The sequence below is a fragment of the Malaclemys terrapin genome, chromosome 24, assembly GCF_027887155.1.
Source record: "Malaclemys terrapin pileata isolate rMalTer1 chromosome 24, rMalTer1.hap1, whole genome shotgun sequence".
NCBI classification, from domain to species: Eukaryota; Metazoa; Chordata; order Testudines; family Emydidae; genus Malaclemys; species Malaclemys terrapin.
The window spans coordinates 11,978,140-12,004,237 of NC_071528.1; the positions used below are offsets into that span (position 1 = coordinate 11,978,140).

Here is a 26,098-nt window from a genome sequence, read left to right on the forward strand (position 1 = left end):
AACATGACCGGGCCACAGCCGGACTGTCAGATCCCAGCTGGAGTTTGCAGCTCGAACAATCAGCTTTGAATTAAAGCCGCCAGCTACGGAGAGGCAAGATGGCTGTGCGGTTAAGGCACTGAGCCAGCATTCAGACGATCCAGGGTCAATTCCCCCACTCTAGTACTGACTCCTTGGGCAAGGCACGGGGCTGCTGTGCCTCAGTTTCCCCACCTGTAATATGGAGACAGTGATACTGACTTGTGTGGCAAGGGAACAATTCTCGGGGGGGGGGACCACAGGGTAATTAACCACAATTTAGAGTCCTAGTCATCACTACACCCAAAACTTGTCTCCCTTCAGCACCCCATCCCTGGGGAGCGGGGACAGAAGACAGACGGAGTTTCACTAGTCGCTTTCCTTCCCACTGCAGCAGAATCTTGCTCAGTTCATCAGCTGCCTCCCGCCACCTGTGTGCGCTACGACTGAACAAGAGCGCGCGACAGGGAGGTTTCATCTCCCTTCCTGTGACAAAACAGGCTACAAAACGCTTGCCGGGAGATGCCGAAGCACCGTAAATAATTAACACTTCACTTTGTTTGTCAGATACACGAACAAGGAGCATTTCAGGAAGGCGGCGACCTTGCTTGCATCGTCTCATCAACTCACAGGTTTAGTCATTGACACCAGATCCTGCCCCGCCGGGGGCCGCTGCAGAGAAAGGAGGCGCTAGAGAGCCAGTCATGTACCCAGCAGGGTAATACATGAGGGTTGGAAGGGCACCGCCCTTGCCAAACACAGAGCTTGTTCCAAGAGGCTTTGCTCCTGCTGCTTACCGAGGTGCTGATCTGGCCCCTACCATCACAGGAGTGAGCTGCGCACCGTCAGCAATGCGTTTTCGCCTCGCAACCCCCCCTGGGAAGAAGGGAGATGATATGGGTAGGGCCCTACCAAAGTCACGACCATGAAATCTGGTCTTTTGTGTGCTTTTACCCCTTACTCTACAGAGTTCACAGGGGAGACCAGCGTTTCTCAAATTGGGGGTCCTGACCCAAAAGGGAGTTGTGAGGGGGGGGTGTCACAAGGTTATTTTAGGGGGGCTGCAGTATTGCCAACCTTACTTCTGGGCCGACTTCAAAGCTGGGCGGCTGGAGAGCGGCAGCGGCTGGCTGGGAGCCCAGCTCTGAAGGCAGCGCCACAGAAGTAAGGGTAGCAGTACTGTGACCCCCCCACACACAATCACCTTGCGACCCCCTGCTCCCCCACAATTCTTTATTGGGTCCGGACCCCTATAATTACAACACCGCGACATTTCAGATTTAAATAGCTGAAATCATGAAATTTATGACTTTTAAAATCCTATGGCCATGAAATTGACCACAATGGCCTGTGAATTTGGTAGGGCCCTGTGGGACCCAAAGTGACATGGAGGGCATGTCTCCGCTGCTGCTGAAGACTAAGGGGCTGTTTCATTGCAGGGCACACGTCCAGGGGATTGGGCTGGAGCCCAGGCGGTGTGAGGGTCCCCAAATGGATACAATTAAACCCAAGCCTGCAACTTCCCCTCCCCAATTCACAGCCACACGATAAGGGCTGCTGGGCATGGAATCAGAGCCGACTGCTTCAAGGAAAAAAAACCCTCACAATGGGTTCCTGGCAGATCCCGGTCCCTTGGCTCGGCTTTGGGATCAGCCCTGGAAAAGGCCCATTTCCAAGGTGCAAAGAGCAACGAGGCTGCTACGCTAGGAGGGAGAGCGTGAGAAAGTCTTCGCCGCCCCCGCAGCAGGCGCTCCCCTCGCCCCATACAGCTTCCTGCCTACGGGCCTGATCAGCTGGAGACTTTCCAATGACTTCCAAGGGCTTTGGGGCCTAACCCCTGGTCGCTCTTGACTGGGGATGTTTAGTCCCCGCTGCTGAGGCTGCTAACCAAGCTAGGGGGTGCGACATAGATCCCCACGGCCTAAAGAGCCCCCCAGCTCGCTGCAACCCAGAGCATCGAAGCCGTATCCCACAGCGGCCACGACTGCCCCCGGCCAAGTTCAAGCAGCTGGCTGAGAAGCGATAACTCTGCATCCCGCTACCATGGCCCCAGGGCAGAGGAGGGAGGGATCCGTGCCAGCCGCGAACGTGCCCAAGCAGGGCTGCGGCCGGCGAAGGGCTTGCGTCACTCAGCTGGGGAGGGCGGTCAGCCAGACGCATAAATACCCTTGGGAGAGGAGATGTGCTCAGTCACACACCCTTCGGGGGGGGGGGGGGGGGGAGAGATTTGGGAGTTGGTCCCCCACCACTATCTTTAACCTTTCTCCATAGAACGGAAAGGGAGAGGCCCACGACTACCCTCCAGCCGGCTTCTCCTACCACCTCCATGCCGACAGCTGTGCTTTCCCTTAATTTCCTCATGCATCCCCCCTCCGCCCCCAAGATTCACGCTGATTGCATCCAGCACAGTCATCCGCGGCTCCCATTTCAGTGCAGCCTGCTGAGATGCTGAGCTCCGGCTCCTGGCTGGCATCTGCAGCCTCCCCCCCCCCCCTGCACTCAAACACTCCAGCAAAGGAACAAATGGAACAACAGCCTCCATCACTCAGATCTCCATGCACCCGGCTGCAACACACGCACGGCTGCTTGCACAGCTGAGGAGCAGACCGTGATTCTCAGGCACTCAGCTTCTCGTCTGTAAGCACCACGCTGGCAACCTGCTCTCCCCAGGCAAGGGCAAGGGCAAGGAGCAGCCGCATCCTACAGCTCGGTTTCTAACCAGCCTCTCCTAACCAGTTTCTGACACGCCTGCAGACTCAGTGCGCCCACTGCTGGTCATGATGGGAGGGGTTAACCCGCTGATTATGAGAGAGGAACTGTCCTCTGGATCAGACCAGGAATCCATTGAGCCAATATTAGCTGATTCAGAGGCAGATTCCAGAAACCTTGTAGTAGCCAGTTACGGAATAATCTGCCCCGGGAAACATTTCCTCCTGACCCCCACTATTAGAGGTAGGTTTAAGCCCTGAAGCATGAGTATGTAGATCCCCTTCCAGAATGCTCACTATTGTGTCTGTGCATAGTCTTGTTCTCTCAGGGTCGGATCCCTTTTTCGAATCCCAAGAAGCAGGACTCATCTCTCATTAACCCACCTAGAAGCCTAGGCAGTATCTAAGGCCAATCGGAAGCGGAGCCGCTGGTGTTATTAGCCACAGGTGCAAATCTCTTAATTAGCGCAAAACTGCACACTTGTAAAGACAGACTCGAAGGGCGTTAAATGGCAGATGGCTTGTGTCTTTTGGAGGAAAAGGAAAAAACAAAGCAACTCCGGGTCGATTAAGAGCAAGGGAAATTAACCAGCAGCCAAGCCACGGGGTGTGCAATCATTGTCTGTCAGTGAGCTGTCTGCACCGGAACAGAGGTGAAAAGGGCAGGGTGCACCTGGAAAAGGGACATGTGAAGAGTGCGGCCATGTCAAACGTCACTGACCTACTCTCAGCTCATCAGAGGCCTGGCAGAGGGACGGGTTGAAAGCGAAGGCCGGTCATGCTGCAGTCAGACTGCGCTGAGCTCAACCTCCACGGGATGGGGGCGGTGAGGGGACTGGATGGGAGACCTCCAGGGAAAAGCCAGGTGCCGTGGGAGGTGGCGCTTTCCCCTCTGGTTTGTGCTGAACGGATGCCCCAAACCATCGGCAGATACAGGCCTCAATCTCAGCGAGTCTAAAGCCACTCGGGCTGCGGGTGTAATGACGCTTTAAGGCCCCCTGAGGTTGCTGGTGGGGGGGAAGAGGCCTTGGTGTAACTGAGAATCAGGCCCAAAGCCCGGATTCATGACTAGCCATGAGGGCGCCCAGGTACCTTGCACCGTAGCAGAGAGCAGCCTCGGCTGGCTTCCTTACCCCCGCTGAGTAAGTCACTGCTCGAATTGCAAGAGGCTTCGGGTCCGGGCCTTGTGCAGTGTTGCCAGCACAGTGCAGCCTCTGTACCCGCACTGCTTGGTAGAGGCAGCCCCTATGGGTACACACCCTGCAGTAGATCGGGGAGGGGGGGGGGAAACCTGTGGCTCCGGAGCCACATGCGGCTCTTCAGAAGTTAATATGCAGTTCCTTGTACAGGCACCTACTCCGGGGCTGGAGCTACAGGCGCCAACTTTCCAATGTGCCGGGGGGTGCTCACTGCTCAATCCCTGGCTCTGCCACAGGCCCTGCCCCCACTCCACCACTTCCCGCCCCCTCCCCTGAGCCTGCCTGCCCTCGCTCCCCTTCTCCCCTCCCAGAGCCTCCTGCACGCCACAAAACAGCTGATCAGGAGATGCGGGGGGGGGGGGGGGAGAGGGAGAGGCGTTGATCGGCAGTGGGTGGGAGGCGCTGGGAGTGGGAGCGGAGCTGATGGGGGGCTGCTCACCATAGGCACCAACTTCGTGGGTGGTCCGGGGCTGGAGCACCCACGGGGAAAAATTCGTGGGTGCTCTGCAGCCACTGGCAGCCAAGCTCCCCTCTCCACACCCCCTCTTCCCCTGAGCGCGCCGCAGCCCTGCTTCTCCTGCCAGCGTTTGCCACAGCAAAACCGCCCTTTCGTGGCCTAACAAGCTCCAGGAGGGAGCGGGGAGGAGCAGGAATGCAGCACGCTCAGGGGAGGAGGCGGGGCCGGGGTGGGGATTTGGGGAAGGGGTTGGAAGGGGGCGGGAGGGGCAGTGGCGGAGTCGGGGCAGAGGGAGGTCGAGCACCCACCAGTACCAGCAGAAGTCGGCGTCTATGCTGCTGACGTGTTCCCGTGGCTCTTTGGCAACGTACATGGGTAAATTCTGGCTCCTTCTCAGGCTCAGTAGATAACATGCACCTCCACACAATGAGGTCCGCAGTGTGGCCCAGCGATGGGGTAGCAGACTGGGAGTCAGGCGCCCTGGGTTCTATATTCCTCACACTGACCTCCCTGCCCCGTGCCTCAGTTTCCCCGGCCACCCTTTCTCTCTTCGTTTGAACTGGTCAGCTCCTCAGTGCAGGGACGTGCTCTCACTGCAGTGCTGGGCCCAACCAGCCCTGAACTCAGCCGGGCCTCTAGACGCCACTAGAATACAACCACACTTACTAACAAAGCAGCCCCGACAGGAGACATTTCAAAGGGCTTTAATGTACAGTGCTCCACACACCGCTCCAGTTACACACCCATCCCACCGGAGACTGTGCAGCCGAATCTTCAATATCCCAGAAAACGAGACACCGCTGGAAAGCGCCCGGTGACAGGACTCCGCGGAGCAGGGAGGGTGAATCAGGACGGGAGGTTCCTCTGGATTCCAGTAGTGACTGGCTGCCCCAGTGCAGAATAACCACTCCCCTGGGGAGGCGCACATCCCCCCCCCTCACACACACACACTCTGCTAGAGGACAGGAACGGAAACGGAGCAAGGGGCTGAGTGCCGCACCCCGGCCAACGCCAGCAAAGTCCTACGCAGCTGCAGAGGCCAGGGATGGGCAGGTTCTCGTTCCCCAGGCAAGTGGTTATTCAACAGCTCATTGGCCAAGAATCCTAAAGCACTCTGAGGTCTTTGGTTGTAGGATGCTGCTGTTCCGGGAGGAGCTCTCCAGCTCGCTCCCCCAGGTACGCTCGGCTAACCCGCAACGGCGCCATTAGAGCTGCTAGCACAGGAGTCCAGTGAAGAGAGTGTCTCACTGTGATCCTAGACCCACGGCCCCCTTCTCTGCACAGACCGACAGCGCTCCGGCCTGGCGTGGGCGGGGGTGACCCAGACGGTGTTCAAAGCCAGGCCTGGAGGGCTCCATCTGCAGGATGCCCTCCTCCCCGGACGCATGGGGTAGTGAGTGGGGGTGAGTGAAGGGGGAAGAGAGGCCTGGTCGATTGGCCTAGAGCACCTGAGTTACCAGCAGCAAACAGGGGCCCCTTGCTGAGACCCAACTGTGTGAGGCTGAGGTCGCAGGCAACGCCAGTCCCCAATCAGCCCCTTGCCTACCACCTCAGTTTGGGGCCAGAGGCTCCCAGTGAGCAAAGCAACCTTGTCTTTGGGTCAGCGTCAGCGATCCCCAGCAGCCGGTGATCTCCAGCTCAAGGTTCCTCGGCACAGAGGGAGGAGCAGGTGAGCTGGACTGGCGAGAGCCACACAAAGACAGCGCCACGCCCCTCCTGGCACAAGGGAAAGCAGAGATCCTGCCTCCTAGTGGAGTCACATGCTCCTGCTCTCCAGGCAGTGCCCGTTTCCAAAGCAGAGAGGCCGATGCACCCCCTGGGGGTATTTCCCTGGGCCAGCTGTCTGCTGTGCCCCCAGGACGAGGTCCTGGACACAGTCTCCCCTTGTTCTCTGCTGGGGGTGCTGTGAGCCAGGTCCCACCCTGGACTCGGCTGGCTGGCACCTCTGGTCCAATTAGCCAGCGTTCGATAGACAGTCCAGGGCCTTGCCCGGGGTCCGTTTCAGCTGAAGAAATACGTAGATTCCTTCACCTTCTGCAGGTCAAAGTCGCCTGGAGGGGAAGAGGGAGCAGAGGGAAGGTCAGAGCGGGGGCTGCCCAGGTTGGAGACTGGGGGCGTCTCTTAGCATTCTAGGGGAAAGGATTCAACTATGTGCTCTAGCTCGACCACAAGATACGAGCTGGATGCAGGAATCGCTGGGTGTGTTATGCCGGCACTCAGATAAGATGACCCCACTGCCCCTTCCAGCCCTAAATTCTAGGCTACACCCCGACCCCCCCAAACTCAGCACGAGCCCCCTACTCCAGGGAGGAGAGAGCAGCAAGAGACGTATTGCAGCCCCTTTGCTGCAATCAGCCCGACTCTCCCTGACCCCACCTAGGGCAGAGAGCATGCCGGGGGGCCCACTCTGCTCACAGGCCCGCTCCTGCTACCCGGCCCATTGCGGGCAGACGCTTTCCCTGGGGCAGAGGATTAGCGGGGAGGAAGAGGAGCTAGGACGCCCACCCCAGGACATGTTATCCCCCCTCCTAGGCTGTGGTGGGTGCAACACTGGAAGGCTTCAGTACCGGGGCAAGGATGCGTCTAGCTCTGCGTGGACCAGGCCTTGCAGAAGAACCAGCGAGGGACAGAGAGTGGGTCAGGACAAGGGCTGTTTGCTTGGTGACTTCCGATTATCTCTGCCAGCTAGTTAGGTTCTGCTCTCCAGCTGGCCTGGGCTCACACGGCAAGTTGGATGCCAGGGTGGGAGCCAAAGGCAGCTTGCTGTGCGGGGGGTTATGTCCTACCAGGGCGGAGAGGGGACTCGCACAGATGAAGGCATCTCAGCCTTCGAAACCTGGGGTCTGATTGCGGCTCTCAGGGCACCCGAGAACTGCAGCAGCGTGTCTGCCCCGCACGCAATAAAAACCAACCCTGCCTGATCGCCCGGGGCTCCCTCAGCAATGGCTGATGTTAGCAGAGTCATCCCAAAAGGAAGGCTTCACCCGCCCTTGAAATGCAGCCACCTCTGGGGCGGTGGGTGGCAGCTGTGTAACAGTGAGCGGCAATGCTACTTTCTCCCACCTTCTCCTGTGGAGAAAATGTAGACGGATGCATGCGACCCATATGAGACGCCCGCCTGGAGATTAAGGGAACTAAACAAATTGTCTTACTCCCGCTGCACGCGTATCAGCCGCATCTCGGCAATCGCTATCCCATGCATCTAACTTCTATCCCTGGTACGATGTCTCGTTAGTGGGAACAGACCGGCAAATACGAATGTTTGGAGCAGAGCAACAAGACGTATTAGCGCACTGGGGAGACTGGCTTCCAGGGGGAGAAGAAACGAGCTAAATTCTGCCTAAGGTGGGCGCTGTGGAGGGGAAGTGGAGGAACATGCTCAATTGAGAACCACTGGCACTCCCTTAGGCTGGCACGGGGCGGAACTGAGAGGGGAAAACGGTGTTTCAGGAAATGCTTCGAGATCTCCCAGGTTGCGGGATTAGCTCTCAAGGGACGGGGCAGGAGTCCCCTCCTGGATCGTTTACATCTAGACTGGACACAGTGCTGGAAAACGGACAATAGGAAAATCCTGCCGTAGCTTTAGGGGAACCCAAAAGGTTTACATGTGTCTAATATGTCATAGGGAACTCAGCTACCTAATCCCCCGGCCCCATCGCCGGAGCACCTCAGCACTCCCAGATATTTACCAGTCTCTCCCCCACCCCTGGAGACGCTGTGGGTACCATTCCCATTTCAGAACGGCAACACAAGCCCAGAGATGAAGTGACTTGCCCATGGTCACACAGGGAGTGTGCGGTGGAACTGAGCCAAATCTTCTGAGACCCAGCCCAGTGCCTCAACTGTAGCGCCAGCCTTCCTGCCCGTGCCCCTGTCTATGAGGAGCAAAGCCCCACAGGGGAGTTCCAGGGAGGTAGGGTGCAGTGCTGAACTGCAACTCGGCTAGATCGCCTACGCTAACTGCTCCAGCAAGACACTGCCGAGCTCGGGGTTCTCCCAGCCAGCCGTGCGTCCACTCCAGCCTCGGGACGGGGACCGGGAGGAGATTCTGCTGGGGTGGGGGCTGGCAGCCAGACACAGGGAAGATAGTGATGCTCACCCAGCCTTCCTGGCAGCGCGAGACGGATCCCCGGGGATCAAGCGAGCTCCCCAGTAGGGTCTGGCAGGCTAAGGTGCGTCTACACTACCAGCGCTTCAGAGGCACCGCTGCAGCCCTGCCGCTGTTCTACAGCGACAGAAAGGGTTACTCCGCCCCGAGAGGCAGTAGCTAGAATCCTTCTATTGACCTAGCTGTGTCTACACCGGAGCTTAGCTACATCTCTCCAGCACCGTAGCTAGGTCAACCTACATCTTAGGCGTAGACCAAGCCTCTGTCTCTTTCAGCCCCCGAGCACAAGGCCATGCCCTGTCTCGTAGGTTCCTCCTGCCCACTGCGGGATGAACTCAAAGACACTGGTCATCAGAAACATGGCTACTGTCGGGGAAGAGCTGGGGGCCGGCTCATTCCAATCACTCATGTCAGAGGGCTCACGCCTAGGAGCCGCCCCTGGGAACCGGCTCCAGAGGCAAGTGTGTGTCCAGTGCCTAGCATTCGTGGGTGGCCCAGAGGCACTACCGTAATAACCACAATGGATAATAACAGTACCTGTCTCAGGGACCTTGGACAGCAGCTCCACCAGCCTCTTGTGTTCAAGGAACTTCTTATCCCTCCACTCAGCCCTGGGTCAAAAAAAGCCACGACAAAAAGGGGTGTTAAACAGGAACGTGACCCCTTCCTGCTCCCAGCCTCTCACACATCTCCTGTGCAGCTTGTGGGCACATGGCTCTGAGCCAAGGGGGCGGTGACAGGTCCCCGGTGTCAAAGGAACCACCAGATCAGCTTCGAGATAAGACTCTCCCTATGTGACCGCTTGGGCATCTAAGTATCTTCCTGCGGTCCATGTTATCTCAGTATCACTCTCTGATGCCAGAGTATCGGAGCACCTGCCAACCTTCACAGAATTTCTGCACCCAGAGCCCCTCTGAGGCAGGGCAGTGATCTCACCCTCCTTTGCAGATGGGGAGCCGAGGCCCAGAGAGACTTGGCCAAGGTCACACGGGGAGTCTGTGGCAGAGCAGGGGATTGAACCCAGGCTAGCCATAGTCTAGCTCACTAACCACTGGGCCATCCTTGTCCTAGAGCGGCCCAGGGGCAGCTGGAAGAAGGATACTGCGGATAGGCTCCAAGACGGAGGCGGTGGAACTTACACAGCGCAGTCAACAAAGGAAGTTCCCCCGAAGGAGCCCCAGAGAGGGCGGGTGGGCGAGCTGGGTACTTACAGAAAGGCTGTGCAATATTTCTGCAGCATGAACCGGGACAGATCCTCCAGGATGGGCTGGCTGTGCAACTTCACAAACTGCTCTCGACACACCTGGCAGTGCATGGAGGTCACAAGTGAGTGGAATACCACAGCCTGCACCCCTCTCACCCCAAGACAAATTCCATGTAGAGCTATTCTCACCGGGCTGAAGGTGGGGTGCGTCTGCAGAGCACGGAGCACAGCGAGGGGCTGTGGGTCAAGGGGTGTCAGCGGAGCTGGAGAGGGATGGGAACGGAGGGAAGCCCAGGGCTAACACCCCAGGAAGGGCCGTGCATTACGAGCGAGGGGCAATGGCAGAGCTACGTGCCTGGGGAGCCCAGGGCTGGGATAGCAGGGGGCTGCGGGTTGGGACACATGAACAGCAGGTGCCATCTTGGCACACTGTATTTTGCAGGGTGCATCGCCTTGGTTGCCGACAGCCAATCAGACTACAGGGTGGGGAGGGAAAGGAGACCCACGTAATTGGGGCGGGGGGAGGAGACGCTTTCCAGAGCCAGGTACAGGGGCCGGACAGCACCTGCCGAGCCCCCTCGAGGCGGATGCGTTGGGTCAGTGAAAGAGGCTCTGCTCACGCGGGGGTGGAGCTGGTCTCTACCTGGTTCATGACATCCACAGTCAGCGCGTGGGTCCAGTAGCAGTCGTGGACCGAGACGAACGTCAGGCCCCGTCTGAAAGGCAGCAGAACAGCTGGGTCAGGTGGTGCCCGCAGAGACCCTCCCTCTTCTCTGATGTCAGCCCAGGCCCTGACTCAGGCAGCCAAACCCTCCTGCTGGCGCCGGCACAGGGGCCTGCGTGAGCTGAACGGGGGCTGCCATCCCTTGTGGCACTGCCTAGCGCCCTGGGTACGGTGCCTCCCTGATCGCAGGCCCGTGGGGAAAGGGGCTGCCAGCTGTAGGAGCAGGGCTGGACCCCGGGCAGCTCAACCCTGCGGATTTGCCTCCACCAATGCTAGAGTAGCCCCAAGGATGACCCGAGGCGACCCTACCTGTGGCAGTGCAGTGCCGTCAGCATCATGTGCGTGGAGTCCAGCGAGTGGATGAAGTTGGGCGGGAAGGCGTTTTTCTGCTTCACTATATCCGGTTTCCTGCAGCGGAACACAGACCAGTCAGTCAGACAGCCCGGCTGCCCGCCACGGCCAGAGCCGGGGGAAGGGACGAGCAGGGAGACAGAGCGCCTAGGACCTGCTGTCAGGGTAATGCCAACCAGAGCTACATGATCGGAGGGAACTAGATCCAGTGGGCAGAGCACAGGTGGGGATGGAGCCTGGGCTGCATTCCCTGGGGTGACGGGAGCTCTAGGGGCTGCCCCCCCCACTGGTCCATGGACACAAGGGAGCAGGTGGCAGATGCTGGCCTCTCCAGGAATCCCACGCCGGGTGCTACGGCCCTGCACCTCCAGCACTGTCCACGGACGCTGCTGGATTCCCTCCGGCCCTTCCTCCCCTGCCATCCCCTACGCCTACTGGGCAGCATGAGGTAAGGAACGCAGGAGCGTGCAAATACCAGCAGCAGCCCTGACCAGTGCCTGTGTCTCCTGCTGCGGGCTCATCTGCCAAGCTCTGCTGATGGGAGGATTTTGTCTCCAAACCGCCTGGAGGCGAGGGCTCCCCCAGTTCCAGGCTGCACCGGGGCGGGCGGGGGAATCACTCAGGCTGAGGGGAAAGGAACGCAGAGTCTGCGCCGAGCTCTCGCAGTCTGGTACTTACTGGCTGGCGTCAAATCGCACGTTCAGACTCAGGGTTTGCATGGTGCTGTTCAGCTAGAGAGAGAGAGACAGAGACCGGACTCAGCTGCAGAGAGACACAATCACCCGTTCCCAGGGAGTCCCAGGCATGCCACTCTTGGAGAGCTGCTCACGCGAGCAATAGGCCCCCAGCATGCGCCGTGCAGAGCCTAGGACCAGGACTGGCCCGGCCTCCTCCCAGGGCAGGGAGCCCATGGCCAGATTAGAACAGCCTACTTCAGATCTTTGAAAGCGGACAGGAGCTTTCATCCTGCTGGCCAGCATGTCTCCCAGGAGGCGTCCAGCGGCTAGACTCACCGGCTCCCAGGCTCCCTGGCCTTCAAGGCCTTTATCTCACGGAAATGCAGCTGAACAAATCAGTGGCTTGTAGACAGGCAGGCCGCCCTGAACTGCCCCATAACTGCTGGGACGTGGCGTGCCAGTGGCTAGGAGACGGGGCAGGTTCTGCGTGCAGGTGGGCAAGCAGGAGTCTGTTTCCCTGCTGGCACCACGTGGGGGTCTCATCATTGAGCCTTTGGGGAGCCCCGGTTACTCACCAGCTCCGCCTTTCTTAAATACCATCCGGACTTCGTCCCGCTGACTCACCCTTCAGCCCCCCAAGGATGCTGGCTCCGCCGTGGGCCCCACCCCAGAGCTGACTCATGCCCGCATGTCAGTGCTCATACAAGCCCCCTCTGGTCTCTTCCTGTCAGGGATAAACTCCTCCCACCTCCAAGAATCTCAGCTGCTGAATTAGTCAGGTGGAGTGGGAGGGAGAGGGCTGCTGAGAGGACTAGACTGGGGGGGTGGGGGGGAAGGAAGGGGATCAGCGAGGATGAGTGTGGAACTGGAGCGAGAGTGAGTCACGTGAACCCTGAGGAACCACTTCTCATTTCTCATCCTGTTTCCCTGCCTCGTGCTGGGCTCACCTCCCGGAGTCTGAAAGGTTCATTACCCCGGTGAGTCAGTGGGGAGGGTGGAGAGAGCGCGGCCTGACACCATACCCATCCCTCACAAACCCTCCCCGCCCAGACCCACCCACGGGAGACTTCACTGTACTACGGGCATGTATAACACAACTAGATTCGGCACCCCCGCCGGCTGGAGTCTTCACAGCACGGTGTACACTACCCACACATACACAGCAAGGTTCGACACATGCACCGGCTGGAGACTTCGCCGCACTGCCCCTTAATGCCCTCGGTCCAGGACGATGGTTGGCGGGGCGTTGATCCAGATCCCCCATGTTCCATACTGAGGTCCCAGCTCACAAGCTGCCGGTACCCCTGCTCCCCTTGGCACTCACCACTGTGGACTTGGCCCGATGGTACGGCTGCACGATGGGGAGGCCCAGCGGGGTGACCCACTCCACCGTGTTCCCGGACTTGGCGATGAGCCGGGCACTCTCCGTCAGCCAGATCTGCAGGGACAGACTGGAGTGAACAGCTTTCAAGAGCCCCGGAGGCTCCAGGGGTTCTAAGGACAGATTCACCCCATAACGTCCCCGCCCACCACAGGTAGTTCTGAGCCCACCTTGGATGGCACAACACCCTCCGGCCCCCTTCTCCAGGGGAGTCATTCCACCTGGGTGGGGGTCAGGAATGCTCCTGTGGGGCTAGGATCCCGTAGAGACCTGCTGCTTGAGATGCCAGATCCAGTGGCCCCGATTCACTTCCTGAGCAGGGCTGGCGTTAGAGATCGGGGTGCATTTCCTGGGGTGATGGGAGGAGACAATCTCTAGGGGCTCCCCCCCTGCTCCTCTCCTGTTCTCCAGCCTGCTTGTAGCGCTCCCAGGAGCTCTGCGGTGCTGCTCTCTCCAGCACACAGGGAAGCCAGAAGAGGAGGGGAGTGAGGGAAAAGCAGCAGGGACCTTACCTGGATCTCTCGAGTCCCTGAGAACATCTCCTTGAGGCTGTTGAACACCTGCTGGACGAGGTAATGCGACGCCTCCCAGACGTACTCCTGTGAGGATCAGAGGCAGGGTGAGGGGCTCCCCTGGGGAGGAGTGGGAGTCCCTGTGATGAAGACACGCCTGCCTTCTTACCCGAAGGACCACAGCCGGGATGAGCCGTTGCTGACGTGTCCCCCTCCCCTTCAGAGTTACCACCTCACAGAACCTGCCTTCCCACCTGGACTAGCTTAGACCCCAGATCTCGCTGCAAGTCAGGGGAACCGGGAATCCGAACCTGGATCTGGCTGCCAAGTGGGTGGAGAGGATGCTGAGCTCTGGCACTTAACACGATTCTCCTCTCCCACGGGAGGAGGGCCAAGTCACCGGGCACCCTGCCGGCCTCTGCGCTGCCTTACTGGCCACGTAAGTAACAGGGACTACGAGCCGCTGAGAGGTGCTGAGTGAAACCCTCTGCTCTGCAGGAGGTGCCATTAGCCCAGCCTCGGCACCAGCAGGCTGCATGGAGACAGATATCTGGGAGGTTCAGGGGGGCCAATACGACCCCCAGAGGGAGCAGAACGGCCTTGTATTGTACAAGACACCAGCTGAGGCCCATTACTGCCAGAGAGGCTGGGCAGCAGATGACAATGCTGGGAACCAAAGGGACAGGATATACCTGATGGAAGAATCCCCCATCCTGCGACAGGCGGAGAAAGGGGCCTGCAAACCACCTAGAACCTGGGTCCCATGCCACCCCACTCGCTGAACCCCCTGGCCTGGATCTAGCTTAGCAGGACCCAGAGGGCAGGGCAGCGCCAGGGGAGGAGGAAAAGGGAAATCTCTCCACAGGGAAACAGGCACTTCACAAAACTCAGCCAGGCACCAGTGCCAGCGGCCACAGGCGGGACAGCGGGGAAGCCGGGCTGGACGTCCTACCTGTGGGAAACCGTTGATCTCCTTGAGCCGCTTCTCGATCTGCAGCCTCCCTCCGTACCTGGTGACGCCGTACACCACCGTCATCACCGTTTGCTTCACCACCTTGCGGCTGATGAAGCCGTCCAGGACCTGGGCGACCTTCATGCCCTCCTGGGCATCCCGCTTCCGGAATTCTTCTACCTAGGGCAGCGTGGAGAGGAACCAAGGGGGAGATGCCGTGATCCTGCCGCCGCTGAATCAGGACCCGCTTGAGGTCCCCTCCAACCCTGATATTCTACGATAGGGATAGGGTCATCGAGGGAGCCCCAGGGCCCAGCTGGGCTGCACCCCCTCTACACAGACTGTGGAGAAACCAAGCCAAGACCACCGGTCTGCCCTAGGAATGCCCCTCCCGCACACCCACGACAGACACCGTGGCCCATGCTAGCCACCCTGGATAACAGAGGCCACTAGCCGAGGAACTAGGGAGTTTTTGGACCACAGAGACACCAGCTCAGGGCACTGGTATTGCGATACGGACCCTTTGCACCCCTGTGCTGGCACAGCACCCAATGGCTGTCAGGTGCACCGTGTGGCCGAGTGGATTGAGCACCGGACCAAGCCTTCGGAGACCAGGGTTCTGTTCCTGGCTCTGCCAGTGACCCTCTGGCTCAGCCGCTTTCTGTGCCCATCTGAAAATTGGGGATAACGCTACTTGACCTTGGTGATCCACAGATGACAAGCTCTAGATAAGAGCTAAGGATAGTTTCTGTGTGCGGAATGAATGCGGCAGGTCTCAGTCCAGTTCCCAACAGGCCGATTTCATATTGCAAAACATGCCAAGAAAACCCCAGTCTCTGAAGAGAGGCCGAGGACTGAATGTGCCATGGAGATCAGTTTCCCACGTCGCCCAAAAGAGAGAGAATTCTCCTCCTATGTGCTGGCCAGGTGCTAGCAACTCAGGCGGAGCATCTCCCTGCTGCTTGGAGACCTTGTCTCACCAACTCCCCATCTGCACCTCGAGGAAACCCAGGCTAGGTCTACACTACCCGCCTGAATCGGCGGGTAGAAATCGACCTCTCGGGGATCGATTTATCGCGTCCCGTTGGGACGCAACAATTGATCCCCGAATCGGCGCTCTTACTCCACCAGCGGAGGTGGGAGTAAGCGCAGCCGACAGAAAGCCGCAGAAGTCGATTTTGCCGCCGTCCTCACAGCGGGGTAAGTCGGCTGCGATACGTCGAATTCAGCTACGCTATTCACGTAGCTGAATTTGCGTATCTTAAATCGACTCCCCCCTGTAGTGTAGATGTACCCCCAGAGAGAAGCAGCCTGGGGATGGTTCATGGCTTGGGGATTTCTCAGTCACGGCTCCTTCTCTGTCTACTGTGATCACACCCTCCCCTCTTCTAGCACAATCTCAGCTGGATTTTCATTGTGGCCACCGCAGTGCTTCCCTCTAGGGGAGAGGGACAGTCCGGCGCTAGATTCCAATCAGCGATGTCTACTGAGCCTGCTGCATGCACAGTGCTGTCTATCTCAGCCTCTCCTCTCCCCCCGGAGCGCAGGAATTGCACTGTTCTGCTTGGGGACACTGACCACCAGCTCCACGGTGGGTCCGAGCAGAGGGGTGAACCGTAGGGACCTGCCAGGGTTACCGGCTCTGTCTCACCTGCTGGGCCACTCCGCTGTACACGTCCTGGGGGCTGTCGCACGGCATCAGATTGACCGAGGTGGCGCCGATGACGTCACGCCCCAGCGCAGCGTAGTGCTGCAGCCCGTTGCAAGAGCCGTCCTGCGAGCAGGAAGAACAAAGGGTGGGACTGAGAGCCTGGCCATTTAAAGGGGCATTGCCTGGTTAAAAGCCAGGGCTGGGATTTTCAGTGAAGCCTAAGGGAGTTAGGCACCCAATTCCCACTGACTTTCTCATGCCCTCACCAATGTTGCTGGAAACTGCTCAGGACAGAAGAATTTTTGATGCGGACTTTGCACCGTTTTTGCTTTTTTACTTTTCCCAGCAGGGACAAAGGACTCATCGGCTTCCCTTTCACCTCCCGCCTGCATCACTGTCTGAGTCTCTGGAACTAGCCCGATGCTGCAACGACGGGGTTGCAAACATGGCACGGGACGTTTATAAAATCAGCCCCCTCTCTACCCCCACAGTAAGTTTTCATTGGAATTAAAAAAAAAAAAAAAAGAATGGCAACATTTTAATTATTGTTTGTATTATAGGAGCTCTATTGTCCTAGGCGCTGTACAAACATAGTACGAGGCAGCCCAGAAGAGCTTACACTTGAAGTAGATAAGACACAAAAAGGGTGGGAGGGGAGACCGACCCAGAGAAGGGCAGGGAATTGCCCAAGGTCACGCAACACATCCGTGGTAGTGCCAGGAATAGAATCCAGGGTTCCTGACTCCCAGACCAGTGCTCCAGCCACTGGGTCAGGCTGCCTCTCCTCTGTTGCTTGGAAAACCTTCCTGAAACCAAAGAGGCAACTGAGCCAGAGTTTTGCTCCAGATCTTCGCTCTCCCAAAACTCTGGGGTGTTCAGCTCTGAGGGTTTGGTTGGGCCCCCACCCTGACCCTTACCAAACCTAACATCGACCTGTCCTAAGTGTGGCACTGCAGTCTAGGTGACCAGACAGGTATCAGGCCTCCTTTGCAGCTGCTCGCCACTGAGCAATCTCCCACAACAGTTAGATCGACAGCTGCTGGGGGGACAACACAGACAAAAACGTGCCTGGTGTGAACCAAGCAATGGGATTGGGGGGGGGGGGGGGGAGAGAGTTAAAATGCAACATGGCAGGGTGGATAAAATTCTGTGTTTTTGAAAACAAAATTTTTAAAACAGATTTTTTTTTAATTTAAATCAGATTTTTCTTATTTTATTTAAACAACATTTTCTTTAAAAATGTAAACCTGTTTAAAATGAAATCTGATTTTAATACAAAATAGGTTAAGGCTTAAATTTATTATAATCTCTTCAAACATTTAAATAAAAAAATATGCTGAATCCATGAGCCTCTATCAAAAACTTTGCGTTAAAGGCTGCTTTTCTGGATAAAGAAAGAATCAGGACAATAAACATCTAACTTTGGAAGTCAAACTTTATAAATATGGTACGAAAGATCCACCTAAGTAACTTAGGAGACTGTCTCATTTTCAAGGGTAAGTAAGATTTTAAGCTCCTGTCACTTTCATTTAGGCTTATTTGAAAATTTTCCCAGGCTGACCTGAACTAATCAATTGAGTTCACTGACTGTGGTTAATCCCTCTGTTTAATAAACCATTTAGTTGAAAATCTGAAACATGTTGTGATAAGAGAAGTTTATCTGTCCAAAACATTTAAGGGTGTTAACGTTGATATGCTGTTGCGTGTTTCGTTACATTCCGGTTACCATCCTACCCAGCCTGACACCGATCACGAGGAAAAAGATAATTACCGAGTAACTAAGCAATGTATTATTCCCCACTTTCTAACATATTAAAAATGTTCAATTAATAAGAATCTGAAAATGTTAAACCATATAATTGCTTAAATAAATGTGTATTTTTCTAGCGATTCCTCCCAGGTAGAAAATTGATGTACCAAAGCCAATGGAAAGGCTCTGCTTAGGTGTAAATCAACATGTTTTAATGGTTATCCCAACCAATGAGAATGCACTTTTTTAGAAAAAGAAAAGCTGATTCAAATGGATGACTTAAATCGAGCCTTTCTACCGGGTGGTTTCAATCAATCCACCCTGCAACACATACTTTGAACCGCAGAGGCCTTGATGCTCAGTACTCCCACCACTCCTGCTACAGTGTCTCTATTCGGGGGGGCTGAAGCCACCAGGAGAAAGGACCACCCTGTCCCAACTGGGGCACCTGCAGCTCTGCAGACAGGTGAAACGGGATCCACAGGCCCATGGCACCCGTGCCCCCACCTTAGAACTGCTTCTGTCAACGGGAGGTTGATGGACCAGCTGTTAAGTGACTCCCAGCACCTCCGCTTGATCTTTGATTTTCCATTCCGCCCCCATCCCCATCGGCTTTCGCCGTCACACCGATGAGATCCGAGTCATGGGGGTTCGTTTCTGACACACGCTCGCCCAGCCTCTAAGGGGAGAAACACAGACGCCTCTTGCAGGGAAATGTTAATGACGGGGTATCCTCGGACGACACAGGCCTCTGACAGGTGCACCCAGGCTGTGATGTCGGAACGGAGCAGGGCTAAAGTTAATGAGAACAACTGATCCTTTCTACCACAGCTCCTCTCTGGAGGGTAAGGGCAGCCCCCGCTAGCGAGGAGGCAGCGTGAGTAGACTAAGCTCAGGGTTATTCTGCTTCCACCGCCCCGTCGGGGCCTGGCCTTGCTGTGAGCACGAAGCACTTGGACTCGCATCATTTAGCGCAGCAGGAACGATCTCTGCCCTCATCCAGAGTCAGGCTTTCATCCTTCCAGCCAGCAGAGCTGCTCTGCTCCAGCCCTCAGACCAGATGCGCAAGGACCTGGAACAGCTGACAAAAGCCCTTCGTCTTCAGAGTAGGAGAGATTCCCCCCGCCGCCACCCCCCCCAGGGCATATACGGAGCAGTTGCAGTACCTGCCTTTCAGAGACTGCAGCCATGACCACTATTCGCAGCAAGCCTGCCTGATCCAAACCAACACAGGGTCAGGCTGGATTCAATTCCCAGCTCTGCTACAAACTCATGGGTGAGTCACTGCAGCGTTGTGACTCAGTTTCCCCATCTGCACAGCATATAGTTAGTGATGCTTCCCTAGCCGCAGGAGTGTGTAGTGAGACTGAATCTACAGATCCTTGGGAGAGGTTTAGATACTATGGGGATGGCGGCCATATAAATACCCAGATAACAGGCCTGGCAGCTAATGAGGAAGAGACCAGAGATTTGTGCACGCTGATCCTTCCCGTCCATACTCTGGAACAGGAAGCACTTGAAAGTGGCCTGGTCCTTGCCATGGGAGCGAATTAGGGTCTGTTTGCTTACAGGTCGAACCCAAGCACCACTGCAGTTCCAACAGCCCCTGCGACCCAGAGCCTCCCACATCCCTCTGCCCTCTCCCCGCCGAGTTTCTGTTAGCTCCCCAAGCTCTCTGCCCCATGCAGGAGGAATCCAACACTCACAGCCACCAGGCCCCTTACCTGATGAATGGGGAAGTGCGAGATGTAGGCTGTGGGGTCCGGCGATCTCAAAGCCTTGGCTATCTCCATGCAGCACGCCAAGGCCTGCCAGGGTTCATCGGTGTCCATCCACCACTTCCTGCCCTGGGGGGAGGGGAGGACAGAGCATCTCAGCAATAGAGTAGAAGAGCGCTTGGGTATTGAACTGGGTCAGAACCAGGAGCCACGTCTCCCGCCACTTACCTGCGGCACAACCCCCGGCAAGTCGCCCCACCCATCGGTGGGCTAGTCCGCTCTAGAAAAGGTTTGCCAGTACAGCTGTATTGGCAGCACCTCCTAGCAGAGAGACAGGTTCTACTGGCAAAAACAGGCTTGCTGATGGAGCGTATTCTGGCTCCCCAAATCATAGAATATCAGGGTTGGAAGGGACCTCAGGAGGTCATCTAGTCCAACCCCCTGCTCAAAGCAGGACCAATCCCCAGACAGATTTTTGCCCCAGATCTCTAAATGGCCCCCTCAAGGATTGAACTCACAACCTTGGGTTTAGCAGGCCAATGCTCAAACCACTGAGCTATCCCCCCTGAAATATGCAGTACCACCTTTTGCCGGCATTGACACGAAGGCTTTGGCCAGTATAAAAATGTTGCAGATCACACCCCTAACTAACGCTATTATACCAGCAAAAGTTTCTAGTGCAGACCTGGCCTCAGCATCCCTCTTCAACCCTTCCTGTTGTGCGTATTTAGACTGGAAGAGCTTCAGGGCAGTGCCTGTCTCTCACTAGGCCTAGCACAGTCTCGACTGGGACCCCAGGGTGCTACTGGAATATTAATAAAGCCACCCAGGGTGGGCAGGCGCTCACCGGCTTCCACTTTGGGTGCAGGGCAAGATCCTCTCTCACAGAATCAGAGAGGCCACATTTAGAGGCGCTTTGCCGGCGTAGCGATGCCGGATACAATACCAGCAAAGCACTCCTAGCGCAAACCGGCAAACCTCTGCTACTGCCAACAGGGTTTATTCCAGCCCCACTGAGCGAAACAAGCCACCCCAGTAACAGCACAGATCTGCTGGCATAACTGCGTCTACACTGGGGCGTTTGCAGACACAGCTGGATCGGTCAGGAAATCACAGCTCTCTGCCCGCACAAGCTTGTCGTGTGGACCTGAGCTGAGAGCAGCTTCGAGAGGGTCCTGGATTCCAGGGTACTGTTTTGTCACTTAGTTCCTGATGCCTCTCCCTGAGGGCTAGCAGTGCCAGGCTTGTTCTGGGCTCCCTCTAAAGCGAGAGAGACCATCCCCGCTACATACCGTCAGCGGGTTGTCAGCAGAGTCCAGGATCTCCTCCATTATCTCGTTGGCGTAGGCCAGCCGCTCCCGCAGAGAGTTGTTCTTCTTCAGCCCCGTCAGGTTAATGAGGTGGATCTTGAGCCAGTCGAGGCCACGCGCCCCCAGTGGCTTTCCCTCCGCGAACAGCAGAATGGCCCGGGTGATGTCGCTGCCCAAGTGGTTGAAGTAGGGCGGGCAGGGGTAAGTCCTGCCCCGGAAGTCCATGTTGTGGGGGAACCAGAACACCTTATCCCTCAGGTGGTTGGCTATGGAGAGCTTGTAGAGGGCGTCCGTCCGCAGGCTGTACATTTCCACCGTCTTCTTCCTGCACTGTGTCAGCTCGCGTTTCAGGGACGACTTGCTCCAGGGAGTGCTGGGCCCCATGCGGAGGGCCACGGATGGCTTGGGGGCCTCCGAGAGGGGCGGTGGGACGTCCAGCTTCTCACTGCCCTTGGCGTTAAAGATGGCGATGATGATATCCAGCACGGGCTGGTTGATCTTCCAGGGACAGTTGCCCAGCTGGTTCAAGGCGTCCAGGACCGAGTGCAGGTTGCTGCGGGGACACTCCTCCAGCAGGAGCTGGTGCTGGATGGCCCCCTCCACGCAGCGCATCAGCTTGGTGGGGAGGAGGATGTAGGCCCCGAAGTGCGGCGAGGTCCATGGCACCGGGGGGCACAGCATGGGCATGACAAAGGAGTCGAAAGTCAACGTGGTCTCGGCGGCGTTCGACAGGATCTGGATGAGGATCGGATGGGGCTTTATAAACCCGATCTGGGGGGGAAGAATTAAAGAAAGGTGAAGCTCTGAAGGGAGAGGGGGGCAAGTTCATTAGCGACACAGGGGGCTACAACTCTCTTCAGACTGGGTTCCAAGAGAGTCCAGTCAGACAGCACAATGCAAAGCTCCTGTAACCCTGCACTGCGGCTTCACTTCGCTCACTGCCGGGGAAAGGGGCCTCTCGCCCCAGCCCTCCCCTTCGGAACCAGACAAACGGACAGACTCCAGTTCATCCATCATGCTCGGCTGCCCGAAACCTGCTGATCCATTTAACCCACAGCATGTGAGCAAGGCTGACAGCGACGCGGGACTGGGGCTGCAGGAGCCGAAGCTGCCGAACACCCTGGAGCTGGCGAGGCTGTGAGGGGGGTCCCAGCTGGAGCAGGCCTGGATGTCTGAACAATCAGGGGCAGTGTATGACCCTCTGTCCCTTCTGGGGAGGCTGTGGGGTGTGCCAGGAACTGAATAGGGGGAAGGGAAGGAAGCTATTTGGTCAGTGGAACGGGGCCTGCATGCAAGGCACACAACGGGCACACACACAAGTCAGGGCAGCTGGGAAGAGGAAGGAAAGGAACTAGAACTAACATGACATGTGCTTGACCGTAGCCCTTTGCTGGTATGAGGCATTCCAGACTGAGGTGTCACTGGAGGTGGTTTTGGAACAAATTGATAAATTAAAGAGTAATAAATCACCAGGACCAGATGGGATTCACCCGAGTTCTGAAGGAACTCAAATATGAAATTGCAGAACTACTAACTGCGGTATGGAACCTATCATTTAAATCAGCTTCTGTACCCAATGACTGGAGGAGAGCTAATGTGATGCCAATTGTTTGAAAAGGCTCCAGAGGCGATACTGGCACTTACAGGCCGGTAAGCCTGCGCCTTCAGGGAAATTGGTTGAAACTATAGTAAAGAACAGATAAATAGATTACAAAAAACATGTTGACTCTTCCCCCAACAAATCATGTTAAAGGAAAATCATGCCTCACCAATCTATTAGAATTCGTTGAGGGGGTCAATAAATATGTGGTCAAGAGTGATTCAGTGGATATAGTGTATTTCAGAGACTTTCAGAAAGTAAGCAGTCATGGGATAAGAAGGAAGGTCCTCTCATGGATCAGTAACTGGTTAACAAGATGGGAAACAAAGGGTAGGAATAAATGGTCAGTTTTCAGAATGGAGAGAGGTAAATAGTGGGGTCCCCCAAAGGTCTGTACGGGGACTAGTAGTGTTCAACATATTCCTAAATGATCTGGAAAAAGGAATAAACAGTGAGGTGGCAAAATTACTCAAGATAATCAAATCCAAAGCAGATTGTGAAGAGTTACAGAGGGATCTCACAAAACTGGGTGACTGGGTAACACACAATGGCAGATGAAATTCAGTGTTGATAAATGCAAAGTAATGCATATTGGAAAACATAATCCCAACTACACGTACAAAATGATGGTGTCTAAATTAGCTGTTACCACTCAAGAAAGATCTAGGATTCATTGTGGATAGTTCTCTGAAAAAATCCGCTCAACGTGCAGTGGCAGTCAAAAACACTAACAGAACGTTAGGAACCATTAGGAAAGCGATCGAGAACAAGACAGAAAATATAAGGCCTCTATATAAATCCATGGTACACCAACATCTTGCATACCGTGTGCAGATTTCAAAAAAGATCTACTGGAATTGGAAAAGATACAGAGAAGGGCCAGAAAAATGATTAGGGGTATGGAACAGCTTCCGTATGAGAAGAGATTAAAAAGACTGGGACTTTTCAGCTTGGAAAAGAGACGACTGGGGGGGGGGGGGGGATATGATAGAGGTCTATAAAATCTTGAATGATGTGGAGAAAGTGAATAAGGAAATGTTATTTACTCCTTCACATAACACAAGAAGCAGGGGTCACACTCAATGAAATGAATAGGCAGCAGGTTTAAAACAAACAAAAGGGAGTATTTCTTCACACAACACACAGTCAACCTGTGGAACTCCTTGCCAGAGGATGTTGTGAAGGCCAAAACTATAACAGGGTATAAAAAAGAACTAGATAAATTCATGGGATTAGCAAGGATGGGCAGGGATATAACACCATGCTCTGGGTGTCCCTAACCTCTGTTTGCCAGGAATGGACAACAGGGGATGGATCACTTGATGATTCCCTGTTCATTCCCTCTGAAGCACCTGGCATTGGCCACCTGGCATTGGATACTGGCCTAGATGGACCATTAGTCTGACCCAGTAGGGCCGTTCTTATGTTCAGTTGAATAGCGATGCCTTCCAAGAGGATGGGGGACCACACCTGGTGCTGGCAGAAGGCCGGACCTGATGATCTAGTGGGTTTGTTCTGATGGAGGGTCCAGATACCTGGTTACAGACCCCTCCCTGCCCTGGGGCCCTTACCTGCCAGCTGTTGCGGAAGGAGTAGACGTGATACAGGACGGGGATGAGTTTCGCCTCCAAGCTGGGGTTCAGGATGTTGCTCTGTACCTTGATCACTTGCACGAGGAGCTCCACCATGTGAACGCCCAGCTGCACCAGCAGGAGCTGAGGCCAGGTGCAGTCCTTGCTGAACTGGGAGGACCCCAAGCTGGCCTCCAGCGTCTCCCAGTACTCCCGCGGCAGGTAACTATCCAGCTGAGGAGGCAAGAGGAAAACAGCCCAGCGAGAGCAGCAATTATTTCTCCTGAGAGATGAATTGGGGCCGACTGAGCTGTCTGGAATGTGGGTCAGATAACCCTCCGCGCTGCCTCCGGGGGCTGGGGGCCTTCTGGAGAGGGGCAGCCGAGGACGCACAGCGCGGGCGGGAGCGATGCCGAGGAGCGCTCCTCCCCCGCCACGCCCGCAGGGCAGCCGCACACTGGGTGTAAATGTTAACAGGAGCGACAGCTGAGGAGCAAAGCCACACTGGCATGGGCAGTGCAGGCAGGAAAGGGGCTGGCTTCCTGCAAGCAGCCTCTGCCAACCCCCTCCAGCCTGACCTGCAACGACCCTCTCGCCTTTCCGGATCTGCCCCTTCCACACATGCACACAGCTCTGAGCGCCAACTTCACCCGCCGTGCTTATGCTGCACAAACCCAGGGTCGCCCCTGAGCCAGAGCCAGGTCTAGCTTGGCCAAGCAGTGCCCGGGCGACCCTTCCGGCTCTGCCCGTGGAGTTCATTCCTGGAGCCACACCCGGGAGGGAAGAGACCGCCAGGCACGCCAGACAGGCTAGTGGTTTCGTTAGCTCTCGTGGCCTCTTCTCCGGAACCTGCAGTTCCTGAGATGCCCTCCCAGGAGACAAGCCCTGGACGTTTGCAGAGGCAGGGTCTCTGGGAGACGTCCTCCAACCTACCGAGCCCTAGGACAACGACTCCTCCACTCTCAGCTGTTGAGAGTCCTGCGTTGGGGAGCGTTAGTCTGACAGCAAACCCCAAAGCCTCTGGAAAATCCCAAACATCTTAGGTGTTGGGGGAGCAGCGCCCTTCACACCCCAACCCCTCAGTCAGTGCTTCCTCCCCATGGACGTGGGCTCAGCACGCAGGGTATCCCGCAGACAGAGACGCAGCCCTTTGCCCCCTGGGTGGGGCAATCTGTTACCCAGGCTGCTTCCCCGCAAAGAGCTGCTCGCATTGACTGGAGGGCCTGAGACAAGGCCCCGGGTCCAGGCCTTGGAAGCTACATTTGCCCTCGTCTCTATCACACCCAGCCGCCATGGCCCACCAGCCTTGGGGCAGGGAGCTAAGACAGGCCTACCTGGGTGTCCTTCGCCAGCAGCTGGGCGTACTCATCATAGATCTTCTGGATCTTCTTCAGCAGGTGGCTGCGCGATTTCTTCAGGATGGCGTACCTGCTGTGAATCTTGGCGCCCAGCTCTTTGGCTAAAACCAGCAGGGACTCTCCTTGGGGAGGGAGGCTGGAGAGGATCTGAAAAGGGGGAGGCAGCGAGGGTCTTAGGGGAGAAGGGCAAATCAATCAGGGCGTTAAAGGCACCACCCAGGCTCCCGGCTGCAAAGGGAGAGTGCGACACAGACAAAAGCCAGCGGGACGCAGCCAAGATCGAGATGAAGAAACAGCTGGGCTAGATCGTGGGCTTGCCACTCAGCACACGGAGCAAACGTGGCCCTGATCTAAGACCCGGTCCAGGCTCATGGCACAAGTTCTGGTTCGGCAGGCCCAGATGCAAATCCCCCCATGACAGTGCCCCGCGGCACAGCTGCAAGCCCGATTCATCGGCCCAGGGAGACACTTCCGTTCTCGCACGGCAGCCTAAGGGAGCGGGGGAAAGGGTCCTACCTGCAGCATGATGTCCACGTACTCCTCGTCCTCCAGCAAGCACAGGTAGGGATACAGGCTCATCTGCCAGGACCTCCTGTTCGCCATGTGGATCTTAGACTCCCGCAGGGTCTGGAGGAGGGACTTCCGCCACTCAGAGCGCAGCGCAGTCAACAGCTCCCGCTGCACACGGGCAAACAAGGCGGTCAGCTGCTTGGCAATCACACGGTGCGAGCACAGAGGCAGGTGTGGGCTAACCGAGGGCACAGGAGTTCGCCGGTGGGCTTCCCCATTCCCCAGGTCTGTGGGTCTCTAGAGACCCACACCAGGCTCTCACCCCCTTTCCAAGTATCA

The 26,098-nt window shown here is 56.6% G+C and overlaps 1 protein-coding gene across 1 annotated transcript in view; it reads right to left on the reverse strand.

Moving 5' to 3' along the window:
* Positions 1-5,070: 5,070 nt before the first annotated feature.
* The window catches only part of POLRMT (RNA polymerase mitochondrial), a 33,504-nt gene continuing 12,476 nt past the window's right edge, over positions 5,071-26,098 (reverse strand). Inside the window, exons 7-21 of the mRNA XM_054013936.1 lie at positions 25,766-25,927; positions 25,226-25,396; positions 23,892-24,125; positions 20,703-21,491; positions 19,417-19,539; positions 15,943-16,065; positions 14,292-14,471; positions 13,340-13,426; positions 12,771-12,884; positions 11,448-11,500; positions 10,728-10,826; positions 10,338-10,410; positions 9,702-9,793; positions 9,028-9,101; positions 5,071-6,433 (exon numbers count right to left, since the gene is read on the reverse strand). Of these exons, the coding sequence (XP_053869911.1) occupies positions 6,384-6,433; positions 9,028-9,101; positions 9,702-9,793; positions 10,338-10,410; positions 10,728-10,826; positions 11,448-11,500; positions 12,771-12,884; positions 13,340-13,426; positions 14,292-14,471; positions 15,943-16,065; positions 19,417-19,539; positions 20,703-21,491; positions 23,892-24,125; positions 25,226-25,396; positions 25,766-25,927 (2,424 nt within the window). The 3' untranslated portion in view covers positions 5,071-6,383. The remainder of the gene's footprint in view (positions 6,434-9,027; positions 9,102-9,701; positions 9,794-10,337; positions 10,411-10,727; positions 10,827-11,447; positions 11,501-12,770; positions 12,885-13,339; positions 13,427-14,291; positions 14,472-15,942; positions 16,066-19,416; positions 19,540-20,702; positions 21,492-23,891; positions 24,126-25,225; positions 25,397-25,765; positions 25,928-26,098) is intronic.